Source organism: Hylobates moloch, unplaced genomic scaffold (assembly GCF_009828535.3).
Source record: "Hylobates moloch isolate HMO894 unplaced genomic scaffold, HMol_V3 SCAFFOLD_13, whole genome shotgun sequence".
Lineage (NCBI taxonomy): Eukaryota > Metazoa > Chordata > Mammalia > Primates > Hylobatidae > Hylobates > Hylobates moloch.
Window position 1 is genome coordinate 47,691,184 of NW_026652288.1, and position 19,227 is coordinate 47,710,410.

Here is a 19,227-nt window from a genome sequence, read left to right on the forward strand (position 1 = left end):
CTGTATCTACCTACAACCATAACAAAGGCAAAGTTAGCTCTTCTCTTTTTTTTTTCTCCTGATTTCTAGTCTTCAAGCCTCTACTAATGTATGTATTCTTTGTTAGATCCTTGTAGATTTATCACTTTGATTTCAGCACTTCTAACTCTTGTTGTGGTAGAGGCATCAGGAATCTCAGAAAGTCTAGACAAGGAACTATGGCCAAAGCCCATCATACTCCAAAGATTCCATGTAGAGAGGAGCCTGGCTAAAGGAGCTGATTAGGGGTGGAGTTGTGGGGTTGGGTGTGGGAGCAGGAGGCAAGCCAAAAAGAAAGGAAGTGGCAAGAAGGGTGTTTGGATGGAAATGCTGCTGCTGCAGCCTTCTCTGGAGCCTGAGCTGTATATTGGAAAAGCTGCCCAGCATAGGCTCTGCTCTGCATGGAGCTCACTCTGCTCAGCAGCTGGACACTCTTGGTACCTTTTCCTAAAGCTTGGGAATCCACCACAATGCTCACTTCACTCAGCTCAGTGGCTTTGTCAGGAAATGATCCCCAAAGGGAATGTTTCAGGCTTTTAATTTTCTCATTTTTTCTAGGCCCTGAAAAGTAACTGCTTACCCAATATCCCACCCTCCTTGGGTCTCAGGTCAGAATGTCTTTCATTTTGGCCAACGTAGGAGACAGAAATGGAAAAGCCATTAAGGATGATTTCCAAAAACAAAGTTTCTTTCTCTTGTCTCCCTTTTCCCTTCCTTTGAACACACTCTTTAGGACCAAGGACATCAGTTATTATTCCCAGGTTACCAATAAATTCAGAGCTAAAAAGGAAATAATAATTAGGTTAATACTTTCCTCTTCCTCCTTTTCACACTCCTGCCTTTGTCAGCCTCTTTTTTAAAAACACCTATCCAAAGGCTAAAGCCACCAGATGCTCTTTCCCATTAAAGGTGAGAAGTCAGATTGGGTATGTGGGTGTGGGTCATCCTGTCCCTGGCCCCTCTCTCCCTGTTGGTGGGGTGAGCTTTGGTTTGAGGACCTTGGGTATTCATAGCATCATGGACATCCTTTTCGGTCATGCCATGCTGTTTTCTTATAAGTTATTTTCCGTTTTCTCCCCCTCACCTAGACTGGCCAGAACGGATATCTAAATGACATCAGGTTAGTACCACTTAGCATGTTCCCTGCTTCTCATTGAGCTTTGCCAGTGAGGTTAATATAATCCTGTAATGATGCTTTTCTTTGATGTTAACCAACAGACTCTCCAAAGAAGCCTTTTCTTCTAGCTCTCACAAGAGAAGGCAGATTTTTAGGTACCTCTGTGTGATCTATATCTCTCCTTTTTATTTTTAATTTTATTTTGTTTTGCTGTAATCTTTTCAGCAGAGTGGGTTTGCTCCATGCATGGCTGCTTGTGGAATAATTAAATTTGTGGTTTTTGCAACATTGGATATTTTTCCCCATTTAAAAAAATGGCTCCTGGTCAATGACTTTATTTTTATTGTTGCTGATTTCATTTCGAGTCCTAAATAGGTGGTGAAGGGGACCAAATAGGTGTGTCTGGGATAGGTACAGCTTCCTCCCAGAAATTTGCTGGAATGGGGCATTTTTGAAAGATTCAAACATATTTATGGTAAAGTAAAAGAATGGGTATCTTCTGGCTAACCTTTTCTGAATCTATGGAAAAGATGTGTAGACATTATTCCTGACCCAGCATAGGAATATTTTTTCTTAAAGATATCTTTAAGAAAAAATAATACATATATATATAGAGAGAGACACATACATGGACATCTCTATGTATGTAGTTTTCTCTTGAGGCAATGTAATGTGTAAGATGACCTCAGAAAGGACCTGGCCAGGCGCGGTGGCTCACGCCTGTAATCCCAGCACATTGGGAGGCCGAGGTGGGTGGATCACGAGGTCAGGAGTTCAAGACCAGTCTGGCCAAGATGGTGAAACCTTGTCTCTACTAAAAATACAAAAATTAGCCAGGTGTGGTGGTGGGCGCCTGTAATCCCAGCCACTCGGGAGGCTGAGGCAGAGAATTGCTTGAACCCAGGAGGCAGAGGTTGCCGTGAGCCGAGATCACGCCACTGCACTCCAAACAGCCTGAGCGACAGAGCCAGACTCTGTCTCAAAAAAAAAAAAAAAAAAAAAAAAAGGACCTAAGGGACCTGTCTGCCTTAGAATGGACTTAAAGTGTGTCCTTCATATGATTGTTCACTACTTATTCTGAATGCTGGTGCAACCTGTTGTATTAACTTCCCCAGTTCCCAGTGTTCTCCATTTCTCCACAAGGCAGGTATAAGACCCTCCCTTTCATTTCAGTCTGTCAATCCTACCCCAGAGGATAATACAAGGCAGTGGTAAGAGAATAGGGTCTATTCTGTTACCAACTCATTTTAAGTATATTCTTCCCAATTTACCAATAGAAAAACTAGAAAATACTGATAACTTGAGTATTTAACACTAGAATTCAGGTCTAACCCCCTTTCCAAAGGGTTTCTCTCTTATTGACTACTACACCTGATAAGGACTGTCTGACTAACTTGTATTTGAGATCTCACTCCTAGTACTCTAGTTGTCCTTTCCCTGTTGTCCTTTCTAAAGCTAGCCAAACCTTGTGGAAATTGGAATAGTGAGATTTCCCATTCTTGGGGTAGAGGATTTTCCATCTCTCTCAAGTCTTTTTTTCTTAGGCTATCCTGCCCTGCAGTTCATCTGAAAACCCCAGGCAGAGAGGGCCTTGCATTGTTGGTGGTAGTAGAGATAGATAGAGTCCCCTACATTAAAAACAAAAAACAAAAAATCAGGATTCCTGTTCCACAGTCTACACTTCGGGGTCATAGATCATCCCAGGATAACTGTAAGAAGTAGGAGTTTTATTTATTTATTTATTTATTTATTTTTTATTTTTTTTTTTTTGAGACGGAGTCTCGCTCTGTCGCCCAGGCTGGAGTGCAGTGGCGCTATCTCGGCTCACTGCAAGCTCCGCCTCCCGGGTTCACGCCATTCTCCTGCCTCAGCCTCTCCAAGTAGCTGGGACTACAGGCACCCGCCACCACGCCTGGCTAATTTTTTGTATTTTTAGTAGAGACAGGGTTTCACCGTGGTCTCGATCTCCTGACCTCGTGATCCGCCCGCCTCGGCCTCCCAAAGTGCTGGGATTACAAGCGTGAGCCACCGCGCCCGGCCAAGAAGTAGGAGTTTTAAACCAACTCCTATGTGTGAATTAATGCACAGTGCTTTACAGTCACCAGAGTATACTTTATCTGATTCAGTTCTCTCAACATCCTAATTTGGTCAGCTGGATTACATGTAAAAAAACAAAAGCAGAGAGATTAAGTGGCTAGCCCAAGTTTACATGGCTAATAGAAGCAAAAATGGAGCTGATTCTTAGTTTAGTGTCCTCTTCACTACACCACACCAGCTCTCTACAGATGTCACCCCTTCCTCTCTTAGTAGTGTTACATTTGGAGCCCTAATCCAGATTCACTGGTTAGAGTGATGCTCTTATTAGGGCTGTGGAGCATCAGACTACATCAAACTGTGCAGATAATAGCTTGAAGGATCTACTGAGCAGGTGCAGCCCTTTCCTCTCTAGACCTTTTTTTTTCCCCCCCGAGACGGAGTTTCGCTCTTGTTGCCCAGGCTGAAGTGCGATGGCATGATCTCGGCTCACCGCAACCTCCGCCTCCCAGGTTCAAGCAGTTCTCCTGCCTCAGCCTCCCGAGTAGCTAGGATTACAGGCATGCACCACCACGCCCGGCTAATTTTGTATTTTTAGTAGAGACGGAGTTTCTCCATGTTGAGGCTGGTCTCAAACTCCTGACCTCAGGTGATCCACCCACCTCAGCCTCCCAAAGTCCTTGTATTACAGGCCTGAGCCACCGCACCTGGCCCTCTCCAGACCTTTTAAGCTACGGATTTTCCAACTGAGCTTTGATTGAAGATCTAGGTCATCTAAAACGCAGCATCGTGGGCACTTAAGGGAATAATTTCTTCCTCTACTTGGATACTAGTCCAAAACGCTAATGATTAGAAGCTGATCTTCTCTAATTGCTTTACACCTTTCTGGCCCAGTTTATGTTTGTGAAACAAATACCTGTAAACCAAACTCCATTATCCACATTGACAATAACTATGGCAACTCCCCAGTTCTTTGGAAGAGTCTGCTCCATTGACAAGCCACAGTGAGGCCTTACTGATGTTTATTGCCACCTCTTCCACAGGCATCTCTACCCATTCCCCAGACCCAACAAGCTGGACTTTTCACCAGCACTAAATCTGCTTGTAAAAACTAATCAGCTCTGATTTTACATGAATATGAGGTGTGACTGCTCTTTGTCCTTTACCGCCATCTCTCCAGCATACACACAACCCAATCCAGTGCTCAAAATTGAATCTGGGTAGCGTTCCCTAATTATTTTTATTTGTAGAGAGGGAAAATTGATCTTTTTCCTGCCAAGACTCAACTTAGATTCTCCAAGTTTCACGGTAGTAGTGTACTAACCCAGGTTAGTCAGATCATCAGGCAGTCTACATTTTGAGTGTTTGGTCATCACTGTCTTGGGAAAACTGGATTAGTATAGAAGTGCTGCCATTTTGGCCCTAGCTTTTCAAGGTATGTGGTTTAAAGTTGCCTTGTTCACTGTCTACCTCTAGTAGCAAGAGAAAATAAATGGCAGGATTTCCTCTTCAGTGGAAAAGGCCTTTAGGACTTGTCTTGCAAAATTCAAGCTCTAATGTCTAATGAGCAGCTTCATCTATTGCCACTGCTGTATCCCCTTACCCCACAAACACACTCATTTTTATTGAGTCCTCTTAGTGTACTTGCCTTTGTCCATTGAGATGTAGCTGTTGTCTCTCACTTCAGGTCTGGTTCTGTTCCTGGAGAGTCCCTAACTTATACTTCTTTCTTGTTTCCCATTCTACTTTTGGCATTCCAAAGGAAAGGGGTAAAGCTTTGGAGAAACAGGAATATTTTTTAATTCACTAACTACATAAAAGCATTTAAGTGCTTACACACACACACACACGCACACACACACACTCTCACTCTTGGGGTTGCAGGGAAGAATTAGCATGTTCCTAACCAGTTGTGCCAGTGTATTCTTAGCTCATCGTGATTGGCTTGACTAAAACCTAAAAGAAGGACCCTAGCATGTATTTTGCCCATTTTCCTACAGTGCCTTTGGAGTAGGTATTCTAATAAAGAAAGGTGTTTTCTTTAATATTAATGCCCTTAAGAAAAATGCCTTTCTCTATTAAAATAACTCTGAGCCTAGTGCCTTTGGAGCCAGTGGGATTAGAATGGGGTTTCCTATTTGCTTTTGATGGGATGGTGGTAAAAAGAAGGGAGCCCAAACTACAATGATTTTTTGCGTAATTATTCCTCGGTATACCTACCAAAATCTTTGTAATTGTTGTCATTTGGTTTCCTTAGGTCATTAGTTGTTGGGGATGTGGGGTATGAAAGAAAAATTGCTGGTTCTTGGTTGCTTAATGATTAAGAAGCAGTGACAGTTCAACAAGACAGGGTTTTCAGGCCAACCTGGCTATCTTGAGGCATACAGCTGTTAATAATCATAGACAGTGATTATAACATCAAGATAACCCTGCTGTTTCCAGAGCCAAATAAGAGAGGGAGAACCCCTTTCCTTAATAGTTTTGCTTAGGGAGATAGGATTATGAATATGAAGGCAACTAGGCACAGTCAACCCCCGTGCTGCTTGCCATCCTGAGTCCCAGGAGCGTATTTGCTGAAGACTTTAGCCCTTAGAGATCCTGAAACCAATTGTTCACAGACAGTAACATGGAATTTCCACAAAACAGGTTGGATCAATCCTAGACTATCAAACTGAGTTTTCCATAGTGCCCCTTTAGTTCACTATACTCTTCTTGCAACTCCTGGAAGGGTGGCCATAAGCAGTACCTCTGCTGGCTTAGACATGTGTTATGTGGAAGACCCATTGTGGGTTTTATCCATGTCATTGGTTCCTGCCTTTTAGCAATAGCAACTTCTAGGAGTCCTTTTATTTTAAGAACTTTCAGAAGGAACTGGTACTCCTCTGTTCCCCATTATTTCTTGCATGTGTGGGATTACCCTCAGAGGGTGGGAAAGAGACCACAGCCAATCTCAGCATCATGTATATGGTTTCCCATCCACCTCTGGTCTGATGTATTAAATTAGTTGCCAGTGCACTGTCTTCCAGATTTGCCTCTGTGTTCTTTGTTACTGTACTGGATCTTGTTCTGTCTGCTCCCATCAACTCTTAGTTGGCCAGCCAACTAACAAAAAGTCAGTGTCCATCCTCCCTTTAATTCTTACTCATTCTTTGTTATTGAGAGAATAGAAATGAATTATCTCCTAGCCCTTCTGCTAAAGTGGTGGGTGGGAGGTGCTCTGACCACTATGGTCTCTGCAGGGGGAACCGTGAAGGGCTGAGCCGCACCTCAAGCAGCCGCCAGAGCAGCACAGACAGCGAACTCAAATCCCTGGAGCCACGCCCTTGGAGCAGCACGGACTCTGATGGCTCTGTCCGGAGCATGCGACCCCCTGTCACCAAAGCCAGCAGCTTCAGTGGAATCTCTATTCTTACCCGAGGTGACAGCATCGGCAGCAGTAAAGGCGGCAGTGCAGGAAGGATCTCCAGGCCAGGTATTACAGCTTCTTTTCTTCCATGTCATACCCATCCCTTCTTGTTTGTCTCCTGTGAAACATCACTGATACTTACTTTTTTTTTTGAGACAAAGTCTCCTCTGTTGCCCAGGCTGGAGTGCAGTGGTATGATCTCAGCTCACTGCAACTTCCGTCTCCCGGGTTCAAGTGATTCTCCTGCCTCAGCTGCTTGAATAGCTGGGATTACAGGCTTGCGCCACCATGCCTGACTAATTTTTGTATTTTTAGTAGAGGTGAGGTTTCACCACGTTGGTCAGGCTGGTCTCGAACTCCTGACCTGAGGTGATCCACCTGCCTCAGCCTCCCAAAGTGCTAGGATTACAGGCGTGAGTCACCATGCCCAGCCCATATTTACTTTTAATAAAACATTTGTCCCAGTATAGTTTCCTGGAAACCTAATACAGCCAGGGGAAGGGACATTTGAATTTTGGATCCATTGTCCTTGCTTGGATTTAGTCCTCCTCATTTTCTTTCAAACCTTCTGCCTGATTGAAAAAAAAAAAAATTAATTATGATTAGATTATTTTCTCTGATTTTCATGTAAGGTGGAACATCCATATCAGCCCAGGTCTCAAGTTATATACTAAGATGAAAATGATAGCCACTTCGTTCTATGACTCTTGAGATTGTAGAGGCTTTGTAGAGCAGAGGGAATCCTTAGAGATTAGTTGTTTGTAATTAATTGATACCAGCCAATAGGCTAGAATTTAGAGGGATGCTGCTATGGCTGCTTCTCTGGAGCTCAGTCACTGGAAAGGAGCAGACACTCCTATGTTCCACATGAAAGCTCTGTAACCACCCATCAGCTCTCCTGCTACAAAACCTTCTCCATCTATTTCTGCTGCTCTCTTAGCAGAAGGGCATTTAGACCTCTATTTCATCGTCCTCCTCCCTTTGAAGAGTTGCTTGAATCTCATCCCAGAAGTTCTGTAGTTATCCTCAGAAGACATCAGTAGTGTTGAAGATTTTGCCTCTGACCCCTAGGTCTCTGCCGCCCTTCTCTGTTACCTCCTTTCTAATTCCACTGCCTCAGCCTTTATCCAGGCTTTTATTTCCTTTTATGTAACTATGACACTGGCACCCAAACTGATATCTCTACTCCATTCTCAGCTCTTTTTTTTATTGATTTTTTTTTTTTACTTTTTCAAGAGTCGGGGTCTGCTATCATCCAGGCTGGATTGCAGTTGCACCATCATAGCTTACTGCAGCCTTGAACTCCTGGGCTCAAATGATCCTCCCACCTCAGACTCCCAAGTAGCTGGGATTACAAACATGAGCCATTGCATCTGGTTGCTTAGCCCTTTTTAGAGCCAGTTTGCCAATCTAAAACAGATCTAAACTCATCAGTAGTCTCTTAAAAATGTTCATTTCTGCATCATCACCTGAATAGTAAAATCCAAACTACTTAATATAGCATAACTTCCTGACTCCAGTTTGCCATTGCTGTCTAATTTCCAGATCTTTCCTTCTTTCCAACCATTTCTTTCTTTTTTTTTTTTGAGATGGAGTCTCGCTCTTGTTATGCAATGGCACGACCTCGGCTCACTGCAACCTCCGCCTCCCGGGTTCAAGTGATTCTCCTGCCTCAGCCTTTTGAGTAGCTGTGATTACAGGCACCTGTCACCACGGCTAGCTAATTTTTTGTATTTTTAGTAGAGATGGGGTTTCACCATGTTGGCCAGGCTGGTCTCAAACTTCTGATGTCAGGTGATCCACCCACCTAAGCCTCCCAAAGTGCTGGGATTACAGGCATGAGCCACCACACCCAGCCAACCATTTCTTGAATATGGCACTAGCTTTGTTTCCTCTTGGTCTTACAAGCGTCTGTCATTCTTCAACCCCAGCTTTCCTGCTGACCCCTCTTTAAATCCTTTCCTGACCCTCCCAGGAGTTTTTGCTTCCTCATCTTTGCTTTCATACAACTTTGTCGATATCACTGATGTATTCCTTATCCTTATCAGATTATAATTGTGTGGATGTCTATCTCTCATCAGAAGTTCCTGTGCTGTTGGCCGGGCATGGCGGCTCACACCTGTAATTCTAGCACTCTGGGAGGCAGAGGCAGGCAGATCACTTGAGGCCAGGAGTTCGAAACCAGCCTGGCCAACAAGGCAAAACCCCATCTCTACCAAAAACATCAAAATTAGCTGGGCATGGTGGTGGGTGCCTGTAATCCCAGCTACTTGGGAGGCTGAGGCAGAAGAATCGCTTGAACCTGGGAGGTGGAGGTTGCAGTGAGCCAAGATCATGCCACTGCATTCCAGCCTGGGCGACAGAGTGAGAGCTTGTCTCAAAAAAAGAAAAAAAGTTTCTGTGCTGTTAAGGGCAAGGACTGTGTTTCACTCATCTTTATGTCTTTAGTTCACTATACAGTGCCTGGCACATAGTAGATATTCAGTAAAAGTATGTTGTGTTGAATGAGTTCATGCCTTGGAGAGCCTAGAAATGGGGAAATTAGTTGGATAAAGGTTATGTGTATGCATGTGCCCATGTGTATGCTTGAAGTATTCTCAGCAACTTTTTTTTTTTTTTGAGACCGAGTCTTGCTCTTATCGCCCAGGCTGGAGTGTCATGGCACAATCTCGGCTCACTGCAACCTCTGCCTCCTGGGTTCAAGTGATTCTCCTGTCTCAGCCTCCCAGGTAGCTGGGATTACAGGTGCCCACCCTCAAGCTCGGATAATTTTTATATTTTTAGTAGAGATGGAGTTTCACTATGTTGGTTGGCCAGGCTGGTCTCAAACTCCCGACCTCAGGTGATCCACCTGCCTCAGCCTTGAAAAGTGCTAGGATTACGGGCGTGAGCCACTGCGCCTGGCCCTCAGCAACTTTTATAAGAGATGTTGCAAATTGAGAAGAAAGCAAAGAGAAGACAGATCTCTCTCTCTCTCTCTCTAGCAAAAAGATGAATCTCTTAAGAGACCAAAAATCTGTGCCTTCCCAGGAAGTAAGCATTTATATTTTCAGCTATCTAAGTGTGATGGACAGATTCCAGACACTTCAGGGGAGGTGCTTCAGCAGCCTCACATTTTGTTCAATTTCATAACCAAACATTGACAGTCAAGGTGGTTCCTGTCCCTAGGGAGCAGAAGCCTGCAAAGAGGAGGACTGCCATCAGCAAGGCAGCTGAAATGCATCTGTGCTCATCTGTGAATCTTCAAAAGACAGTGGGGGAGGGGACAAAAGGGAATAAAGAGGAAAGGCAAAGAAAAAGTAGAGCCCTCTGACTAAGCTTCCAGGGATAATGTGTTCATGGCTGTGCTTACAACTTTTCGTGGGTTTCTTCTTTGCCTTAGGTATGGCACTAGGTGCCCCAGAAGTGTGCAACCAGGTCACCTCATCCCAGTCTGTCCGGGGGCTTCTCCCTTGTACTGCCCAACAGCAACAGCAGCAGCAGCAGCAACTTCCTGCTCTCCCACCCACGCCTCAGCAACAGCCACCCTTGAATAATCACATGATCTCACAGGTGAGTCACCACTCAGTGTCAGAGTCCTCTCCACTCTGATTCAAGCAAACTTTAGATGTACCGTCATGTCTCTTGTGCTGTGGGTGGCAGGAAGGATCAGTTTTTGGAGACATGCCACTCTCTCCCCCATTTCTCATTTGTTAGTTGTAGGGAAAGAAGAACCTTGGGCAAAGGTTTTGCCAAATAACTACTGAGTCAGCTTGGGGGTTTTTTGCTTTATATTTCTTCCACTGCTTCCTGAACATTGTCAGTAGAATCTTTTATTTCATACCACATTTCTACTATACCCCATCTCCCTCTATGTCCATGTGTAATTAACAAGGCATTTTTTTTTCATTACATCTATTTATGGAACTTGAAAAGATTATAACTTCCACCATCATCTGACCAACTATGTGGACCCATAAACACATATTTATGTGTTGGGGTTTGGGGAAAAAAGAAGTAACACTCAAGACCCCTGCCATACATATGCCACGAAACACAAAGACTCCAAATGTTGTCTTTGTTTTCCATGACTCAGAAGGGCTGTATCCTTCTCCTTCTGTTGCTGGACTGGTAAATGTTGGTACCAACTAGAGTTTAAGTGAAGTTTTGCATCTGCGGAAACCAGGAAGGTCATCAGCCTAAGAATCAGGTCCTGTTCTAAACCGGAACTTCAGTATTCTGTTTTATTTATTTCTTTTAATTTTTAAAAAATGTATTGTTATTATTATTATTTTGAGACAGGGTCTTGCTTATGTTGCCTAGGCTGGTCTCAAATTTGTGGGCTCAAGTGATCCTCCCTCCTTGGCCTCCTAAAGTGCTGAGATTACAGGCATGAGCCACCACGCCTGGCCAGTGTCATTAAGGTGACTATGTTTAAAAGTCACCTTAAGGCCAGGCGTGGTGGCTCAAGCCTGTAATCCCAGCACTTTGGGAGGCTGAGGCGGGTGAATCGCCTGAGGTCAGGAGTTCAAGACCAGCCTGCCCAACATGGTGAAACCCGGTCCCTACTAAAAATACAAAAATTAGCCAGGTATGTTGGCGGGCGCCTGTAATCCCAGCTACTAGGGAGGCTGAAGCAGGAGAATTGCTTGAACCCATGAGGCGGAGGTTGCGGTGAGCTGAGATTGCGCCACTGCTCTCTAGCCTGGGCGACAGAGTAAGACCCTGTCTCAAAAAAATAAAAATAAAAAAATAAAAAGAAAAGTCACCTTAATGCTCCGAGCAGAGCTGTGCTGAGATCTTCACTTACTCTCTTCTCACATGAATAAAGCTCTTTATGAGGAGAGCCCCATACTTTATCCTGAAGTATGTAGCTGGAAAGCCCATGTGTCTGCAGTCTTTTCTGCTGCAGTTTACATTCTCATTTTACCTCCCGGGCTCCCTCATCCCCCTGCTCATTAGTCCAGCTTGGCCTTAGAAATATTTCTTCCCTAGGTGTAAGAAGCAAGTCCCAAACACTAATACCCCCTGAACTAGAAACTAGAGTGCAAAGACCCCAGAATGGCCCAGTATTGCCCTATCTCAAATATTGTGAAATGAAGCTGGAATAAAGAACAGTGAAGATCTAGGAAATCCTACTTTGTGTCTGTATGTAATTCGCATGCAAGTCATTGCAGTCCTCTATCTTAGTCTAAGTCAGTTCTTTATATGGTCCTAACTTTCTTGTTCTACCACCATCTACCCCAGTAAGTCTCGTTCACTTCAGTTTACCTTGCTCCCTACTGAAGCATAGTGTGTATGTGTACTTTTCTTTGTCTGTGTCTTAATTCAAACCTGTAAGTGGGTAAACTGTGCTTCTCCTTCTGTCATCTGCTACTCTGTTTTTGTATGTATATGACTTGTTTTTCCAAGGTCCTAATATTTTCTAGTTTTTTTTTCCCGTAAAATGTGTATTTTAATAGTCTTGCTCCCTTTTCTCCCTCTTAGTCTCCCATCTGCCTGCATCTTCCACCTATCATCTCATACCTAGAAACAGACAGCAAGAGTGGGAGAGGAATAAAGAGATAAGAGAAGAACCATTTGGGACTGAAATTTTTACCGAATGTCCAAGTGACTGGCCCTAAACCCCAATCTTCTACTCAGGTTCTGTCCCTGCTACTGGATTGTGAGGGTCAATTGGTCGATCGTTGGCATTGGCTTATCTCCTATGGGGAGTGTGGTGCCAGGTTAGGTGCTATAGCTTGGGGGTAAGGGAACACTACTTGGTGCAGCGATTCCTGTTCTCTTAGAAATTCATTCTTGAGATTAATTGTGATCACTAACTCCAAATGAAAGAATTTATCCAAGTTTTGATGCCCTGGAAGCATTTATGGAAGCTGCTAAAAGTTATCCCACCATCGCACTGTATGTATCTCCTTTTTTCTTCCTCTCCACTTTTTCCTACCCTTCCTCTTTATTTTTTTATTCCTCTTCCTACTGCCATTTTCTTTCTTTCTTTTGCTTTCTTTTTCCCTGATTGGCCTTCAGCACTGGGGGCTCCCTAGACCAAAGTTGCTGAGCCTGGGAATAATTATTGTTCAGTTTCTAATGGTACATAACAGTGCTAGGATTAAAGAAGTGATCATGTGCACACACAAACACCACTGTGCTTACTCTAAAGCTTTTCCTGTAGAAGAAAAACTTTGAGACTGGGTGCAGTAGCTCACGCCTGTAATCCCAGCACTTTGGGAGGCCGAGGAGGGCAGATTACTTGAAGCCTGAAGTTTGAGACCAGCCTGGCCAACCTGGTGAAACAACGTCTCTACTAAAAATACAGAAATTAGCTGGGTGTGGTGGTGTATTTCTGTAATCCCAGCTTCTTGGGAGGCTTCAGCCTCCTAAGCATGAGAATCGCTTGAACCTGGGAGGTGGAGGTTGCAGTGAGCTGAGATTGCACCACTGCACTCCAGCCTGGGCAACATAGTGAGACTCTGTCTAAAAAAAAAAAAAAAAAAATCTTTGAGGAAGTGTTGTTACCTTTAACTCTGTCACACAAGGCACTTGCCCCAGGTCTGGGAACAGTACTGACTAAACTATGATCTTTCCCTTCCTGGCAGGCCTCCTCTGTCCAAGCAGGCCTTCAAATTGTGTGTCAGTGAAGCTCGTGAAACCAGGGGTGAGGCTGAGGATTAAAGGGCCAGGGGATCCCTCTTGCCCAATTACTTAAAATGAAGTAGACTTCTTGAAAAGGAGTTCTCTGGGCCTCCTCTTGTCATCAGGCATCCGAGAGCCAGTGAACAAGCCCAGAATTTGCCAGTAGGTGGCAGCCACATCCCTCAGGGCCAGTCTTTTTTTTTTTTTTCATTATTTATTTTTCCATAGGTTATTGCGGTACAGGCAGTACTTGGTTACATGGGTGAGCTCTTTAGAGGTGATTTGTGAGATTTTGGTGTACCCATCTCCCGAGCAGTATACACTGCACCATATTTGTAGTCTTTTATCCCTTGCCCCCCTCCCACTCTTCCCCCCAAGTCTCCAAAGTCCATTTTATCATTCCTTTTTTTTTTCTTTTGAGATGGAGTCTTGCTGTGTCACCCAGGTTGGAGTGCAGTGATGCAGTCTTGGCTCACTGCAACCTCCACCTCCCAGGTTCAAGTGGTTCTCCTGCCTCAGCCTCCTGAGTAGCTGGGATTACAGGCACGCACCACCACGCCCAGCTAATTTTTGTATTTTTAGTAGAAATTGGGGTTTCACCATGTAGGTCAGGCTGGTCTCAGACTCCTGACCTCATGATCCGCCCACCTCGGCCTCCCATAGTGCTGGGATTACAGGCGTGAGCCACTGTGCCCGGCCCATTTTATCATTCTTATGCCTTTGCATCCTCATAGCTTAGCTCCCACATATCAGTGAGAACATGTGATGTTTGTTTTTCCATTCCTGAGTTACTTCACTTAGAACAATAGTCTCCAATCTCATCCAGGTCACTGCAAATGCTGTTAATTCATTCCTTTTTATGCCTGAATAAGTATTCCACCGTGTCTATATACCACAGTTTCTTTATCCACTCATTGATTGATGGGCATTTGGGTTGGTTCCATGATTTTGCAATTGTGAATTGTGCTGCTATAAACATGCACATGCAAGTATCTTTTTTGTATAATGACTTTTTTTCCTCTGGGTAGATACCCAGTTGTGGGATTCCTGGATCAAATGGTAGTTCTACTTTTAGTTCTTTTTTTTTAGATGGAGTCTCACTCTGTTGCCCAGGCTGGAGTGCAGTGGCGCAATCTTGGCTCACTGCAAGCTCCAGGTTCACGCCATTCTCGTGCCTCAGCCTCCTGAGTAGCTAGGACTACAGGCGACCGCCACTATGCCCAGCTAATTTTTTGTATTTTTAGTAGAGATGGGGTTTCACCATGTTAGCCAGGATGGTCTCGATCTTCTGACCTCATTATCCGCCCGCCTTAGCCTCCCAAAGTGCTGGGATTACAGGCATGAGCCACTGTGCCCGGCCCTACTTTTAGTTCTTTAAGGAATCTCCACATTATTTTCCATAGTGGCTGTACTAGTTTACATTCCCACCAGCAGTGTAGAAGTGTTCCCTGACACTGCATCCATGCCAACATCTACTGTTTTTTGATTTTTTGATTGTGACCATTCTTGCAGGAGTAAGGTGATATCACATTGTGGTTTTGATTTGGATTTCCCTGATCATTAGTGATGTTGAGCATTTTTTCATATATTTGTTGGCCATTTGTATATCTTCTTTTGAGAATTGTCTATTCATGTCCTTAGCCCACTTTTTGATGGGATTTTTTTTCTTACTGATTTATTTGAGTTCGTCGTAGATTCTGTATATTAGTCTTTTGTCAGATGTATAGATTGTGAAGATTTTCTCTCACTCTGTGGTTTGTCTGTTTACTCTGCTGTTGTTTGTTTGTTTTTTTTCCATGCAAAAGTTTTTTAGTTTAATTAAGTCCCAACTATTTATCTTTGTTTTTATTGCATTTGGTTTTAGGTTCTTGGTCATGAAATCCTTGCCTAAGCCAACATCTAGAAGGGTTTTTCCAATATTATCTTCTAGAATTTTTAATTTCAGGTCTTAGATTTAAGTCCTTAATCCATCTTGAGTTGATTTTTGTATAAGGTGAGAGATGAGGATCCAGTTTCATTCTCCTACATGTGGCTAGCCAATTATCCCAGCACCATTTGTTGAAAAGGGTGTCCTTTCCCCACTTTATGTTTTTGTTTGCTTTGTCAAAGATCAGTTGGCTGTAAGTATTTGGGTTTATTTCTAGGTTCTGTATTCTGTTCCATTGGTCTATGTGCCTATTTTTATACCAGTACCATGCTGTTTTAGTCACTATAACCTTATAGTATAATTTAAAATCAGGTAGTATGATGCCTCCAGATTTGTTCTTTTTGCTTAGTCTTGTTTTGGCTATGGGGGCTCTTTTTTTGTTCCATATGAATTTTAGAATTTTTTTTTTTGTAATTCTGTGAAGAATGATGTTGGTATTTTGATGGGGATTGCATTGAATTTGTAGATTGCTTTTGGCAGTATGGTCATTTTTACAGTATTGATTCTACCCATCCATGACCATGAGATGTGTTTCCATTTGTTTGTATCATCTATGATTTCTTTCAGCAGTGTTTTGTAGTTTTCCATGTAGAGGTCTTTCAACTCCTTGGTTAGGTATATTCCTAAGTTTTGTTTAAATTTCCTTATGGTTTTTCAGAGTTTCCCTGGCTTTGCAGTTTGACACCCTTCAAGAAGAGAACTATAGCTGAGGATAGCTGTGGAGTAACTAAAAAAATAGCACTGCTATCATTGCCCTTCCCCAGTTAGGGGAGGCCTAAGAGGAGCATCACTTCTTCTCACTTTACTCTTTAGTCACAACTTACAAGTGTGGGGAAAACAGGCACAGTTTTGTTTTGTTTGTTTGAGACTGAGTTTTGCTCTGTTGCCCGGGCTGGAGTGCAGTGGCGCGAGCTCAGCTCACTGCAACCTCTGCCTCCCAGGTTCAAGCGATTCTCCTGCCTCAGCCTCCTGAGTAGCTGGGACTACAGGCACATGCCACCCTGCCCAGCTAATTTTTGTATTTTTAATAGAAACGGGGTTTCACCGTGTTGGGCAGGCTGGTCTCGACTCAGGTGGTCCACCCACCTCAGCCTCCCAAAGTGTTGGGATTACAGGTGTGAACCACTGCAGGCAGCTATTTTTTTTTTTTTTTTTTTTTTTTTTACCACTTTACTGTCCTTTTACCACTTTACCGTCCCAGAATATATATGCCCTGAACCAAGATAGACCCTCCTCCAAAAGAATGAAGAGAATTGGGATAATAGAAAATGTGTATGAAAGCCACCAGTATAAGCAGCTAATACTGAACATCTTGTCCATCAGTTATATTTGGAATGCCATTGTCTTGACAGAAAATAGGTGTGCCAGTAGAGCTAAGAGTTTATTTTCAAGGCTACAGCAGCAACTCTTCCATGTCACACAGTGGATTCTCAATAATTTTACCTAACCAAAATTACTTACATTTTATTTAATTCAGATATCAGGTCCTCTGCTGAGACCTCCAGAGTGTTCTCCTCTTTGGGGAGTCTTCTAATTCCTGTACTCTGCCTCCTGAACTGTTAGTCCCTTCTGTGAAAGAAACTCTGGAGATGTGTGGCAGGAGAGGATATTGATACCATGGCCCCACACATCTTACTGCTCTAAATGTGGAGGGAGGAGCCTGTGGAAGGTGCTTGGATAATTCTGCTTGACTTCTTCCTTCACCTCCTCCCCACTACTAGAGTGGAGTGGAAAGAACCTATGCCAGGCAGAACTAGATTTCAATCTCAGCTCTGCCATATTAACTGTGTAAGCCTAGATGAGTGATTTAATTTATCTGAGCCTTTTTTAATTGCAAATACAAGTTATATCTCCCTATAGGATTCTTGTGTGAGGCTGTAATGAGACAATGTATGTAATAAGATAATATATACAAATGTTATTTTCCCCCCTTCCTTGCCTCTCTCCTTCTCTCATCTCTCCTACCACCAGGGACTATGACTGGAGAACTGATGAGGTGATCAAAATGCCTGGAGGGGAAGAAGGGAAGGAAAAAATAATAACTACCCACCAGTTGATTTAGAACACTCTATGTTCCTAGTAAACAAATCCTCCTGCTTGAGGCTAGTGAAGGGGGACTGAAGGGACAAAAACTAAAGCTAAGCTATTTATATTTTATTCCTAAATCCTTCCTGTTTGCTTGGGGGGAGTGGAGGTGGATTTTTCATATTGCTGTCACAGCCTGGAGGAGCAATCATGGAGTGGAAGGAAGTAGCCAGAAGCAGGCACGATCTTGGGTGTTTTTTCCTTCTCTGCCCTTGGGAGGGAGATGATCCTTGTGAATGAGTATTTCCTCTAGGAGAGCTGTGGTGTGAAATCAAGGAGCAGCTGAGCCAGACCTTGGATGACCCTTCCTGCAGAAGCAGTGCAGCAGTGCAGACAGAAATCCCTTCTCAAGTGGGCAGTCAAGGAGGGTTATGATCATGCTCCCCAGGAATTGTGTGTTCAGAAAAACTGCTTTGGGAAAAGCTGTATTTGGAATCAGACAGCAGACCCTGACCCTGAGAGTCCTCAGATTGCTCACAACAGCTGCAGAGTTCTGAATGGCTAATGGGGAAGGGAGTGCAGCAGGTCTCCCCTGATAAGAGAGATTGCCTGTTTGTCAAAGAGATGTTAAATCTTCAGGCTGTCCCAGGCTTGGTCACCTACCTGCTCAGCAGTCATGCTACTCATGTGAAATTTCTTCTATGATTATTAACCTTATTGTTCCTTCCCTTTCCCTCCCCATCTCTGCCCGCTCCCCCCCCACCCCGCTTCCCACCTCTCTTTTCTCTTCCCTTTTCCACATGCCTCTCTGCTGGTCCACAGCCAGTCCCGGCTCTGCAGCCCTCTCCGCAGCCTGTTCAGTTCTCTCCAAGCTCCTGTCCCCAAGTCCTTCTGCCAGTCTCTCCGCCCCAGCAGTACAACATGGTATAAACTCCATTCCCCCTTTTTGTCTTGTCCATGTGTGGCCTGTATCTGTGGGTATGTCTGGGTCAGTCTGTGATGGCCTTGTAAGCATGTGGTGCTTTTGGAGGGCATATTGAAAGCTATTTCTTCTTGAGGGGCCAGCACAGGCTGAACTATACTCCATGCTAATGGCCTCATCACAGCACATCAAAAGATGCTTAAATGTAAGACAGAGGAACACTGTGTTCCCCCGAGTTTCAGGACAGAGAATGAAATTGGATGTTGGTATAACCTAGGCTCCTCATCTCTACCATGTACATCCTAAATCTAATTTGCTCCCTAGGCATGTCTGAGGAACCTAGTTTCTTCTATACAGAATGGTTCTCTATAATTTCCTTTAAAAATAAAAACACAGACCGGGCGTGATGGCTCACACCTGTAATTCCAGCACTTTGGGAGGCCAAGGTGGGTGGATCACCTGAGGTCAGGAGTTCGAAACCAGCCTGCCCAACATGGTGAAACCCCATGTCTACCAGAAAATACAAAAATTAGCTGGGCGTGGTGGCACACACCTGTAGTCCTAGCTACTTGAGAGGCTGAGGCAGGAGAATCGCTTGATCTGGGAGGCTGAGGTTGCAGTGAGCCAAGATCGCACCACTGCACTCCAGCCTGGGCAACAGAACAACACTCCGTCTCAAAAAAAAAAAAAAAAAATGCAATTGCAGACTTCTCTAGTGTCACTGGCAAAAACTTAAACTGTTCCCCTGTTTCACCATGTCAGTTTATATTTTAAAAATCCTCATCCACTGCATAGCACATGCTGTTTAAATCGTTTGTACTCTACAAATCCTTTGAAGATCTGATTTGCCTCATAGTTGATAACTTCCATCATAGTTGTAGGAGCCCTGAATTGTTTTGCTCTGTCTTAACATCTGCTTTTTCACTAGAATCCTCTCCCTCCTCCTACCTCTTATTTCCATTTTGATTGTCCTGGAATATTCAGTTCAAAATAATATGCAGTCCAGTTCACTTGTCATCTGTTCCTGCCCAATAAGTAGCAAAACAGCTAACTTGAAGATCAGATCCCTGAAAATGGAATGAAACTACAGAAAAGCATTGTCTTTTGGTTTCTGCTAGTTGTGTGTGTGTGTGTGTGTGTGTGTGTGTGTGTGTGTGTGTGTGTGT

General features: G+C 43.8%; 1 protein-coding gene across 21 annotated transcripts in view; it reads left to right on the forward strand.

Moving 5' to 3' along the window:
• Positions 1-19,227, forward strand: part of R3HDM2 (R3H domain containing 2) — a 183,436-nt gene that overhangs the window by 146,347 nt on the left and 17,862 nt on the right. For 9 of the 21 annotated variants that reach the window (XM_032173278.2, XM_032173279.2, XM_058426212.1 and 6 more), the window contains 5 exons: positions 1,107-1,138; positions 1,237-1,290; positions 6,409-6,641; positions 9,958-10,127; positions 17,962-18,063. In XM_032173278.2, the coding sequence (XP_032029169.1) occupies positions 1,107-1,138; positions 1,237-1,290; positions 6,409-6,641; positions 9,958-10,127; positions 17,962-18,063 (591 nt within the window). The remainder of the gene's footprint in view (positions 1-1,106; positions 1,139-1,236; positions 1,291-6,408; positions 6,642-9,957; positions 10,128-17,961; positions 18,064-19,227) is intronic. The other 12 variants (XM_058426225.1, XM_058426217.1, XM_058426211.1 and 9 more) reach the window with 3 other exon arrangements.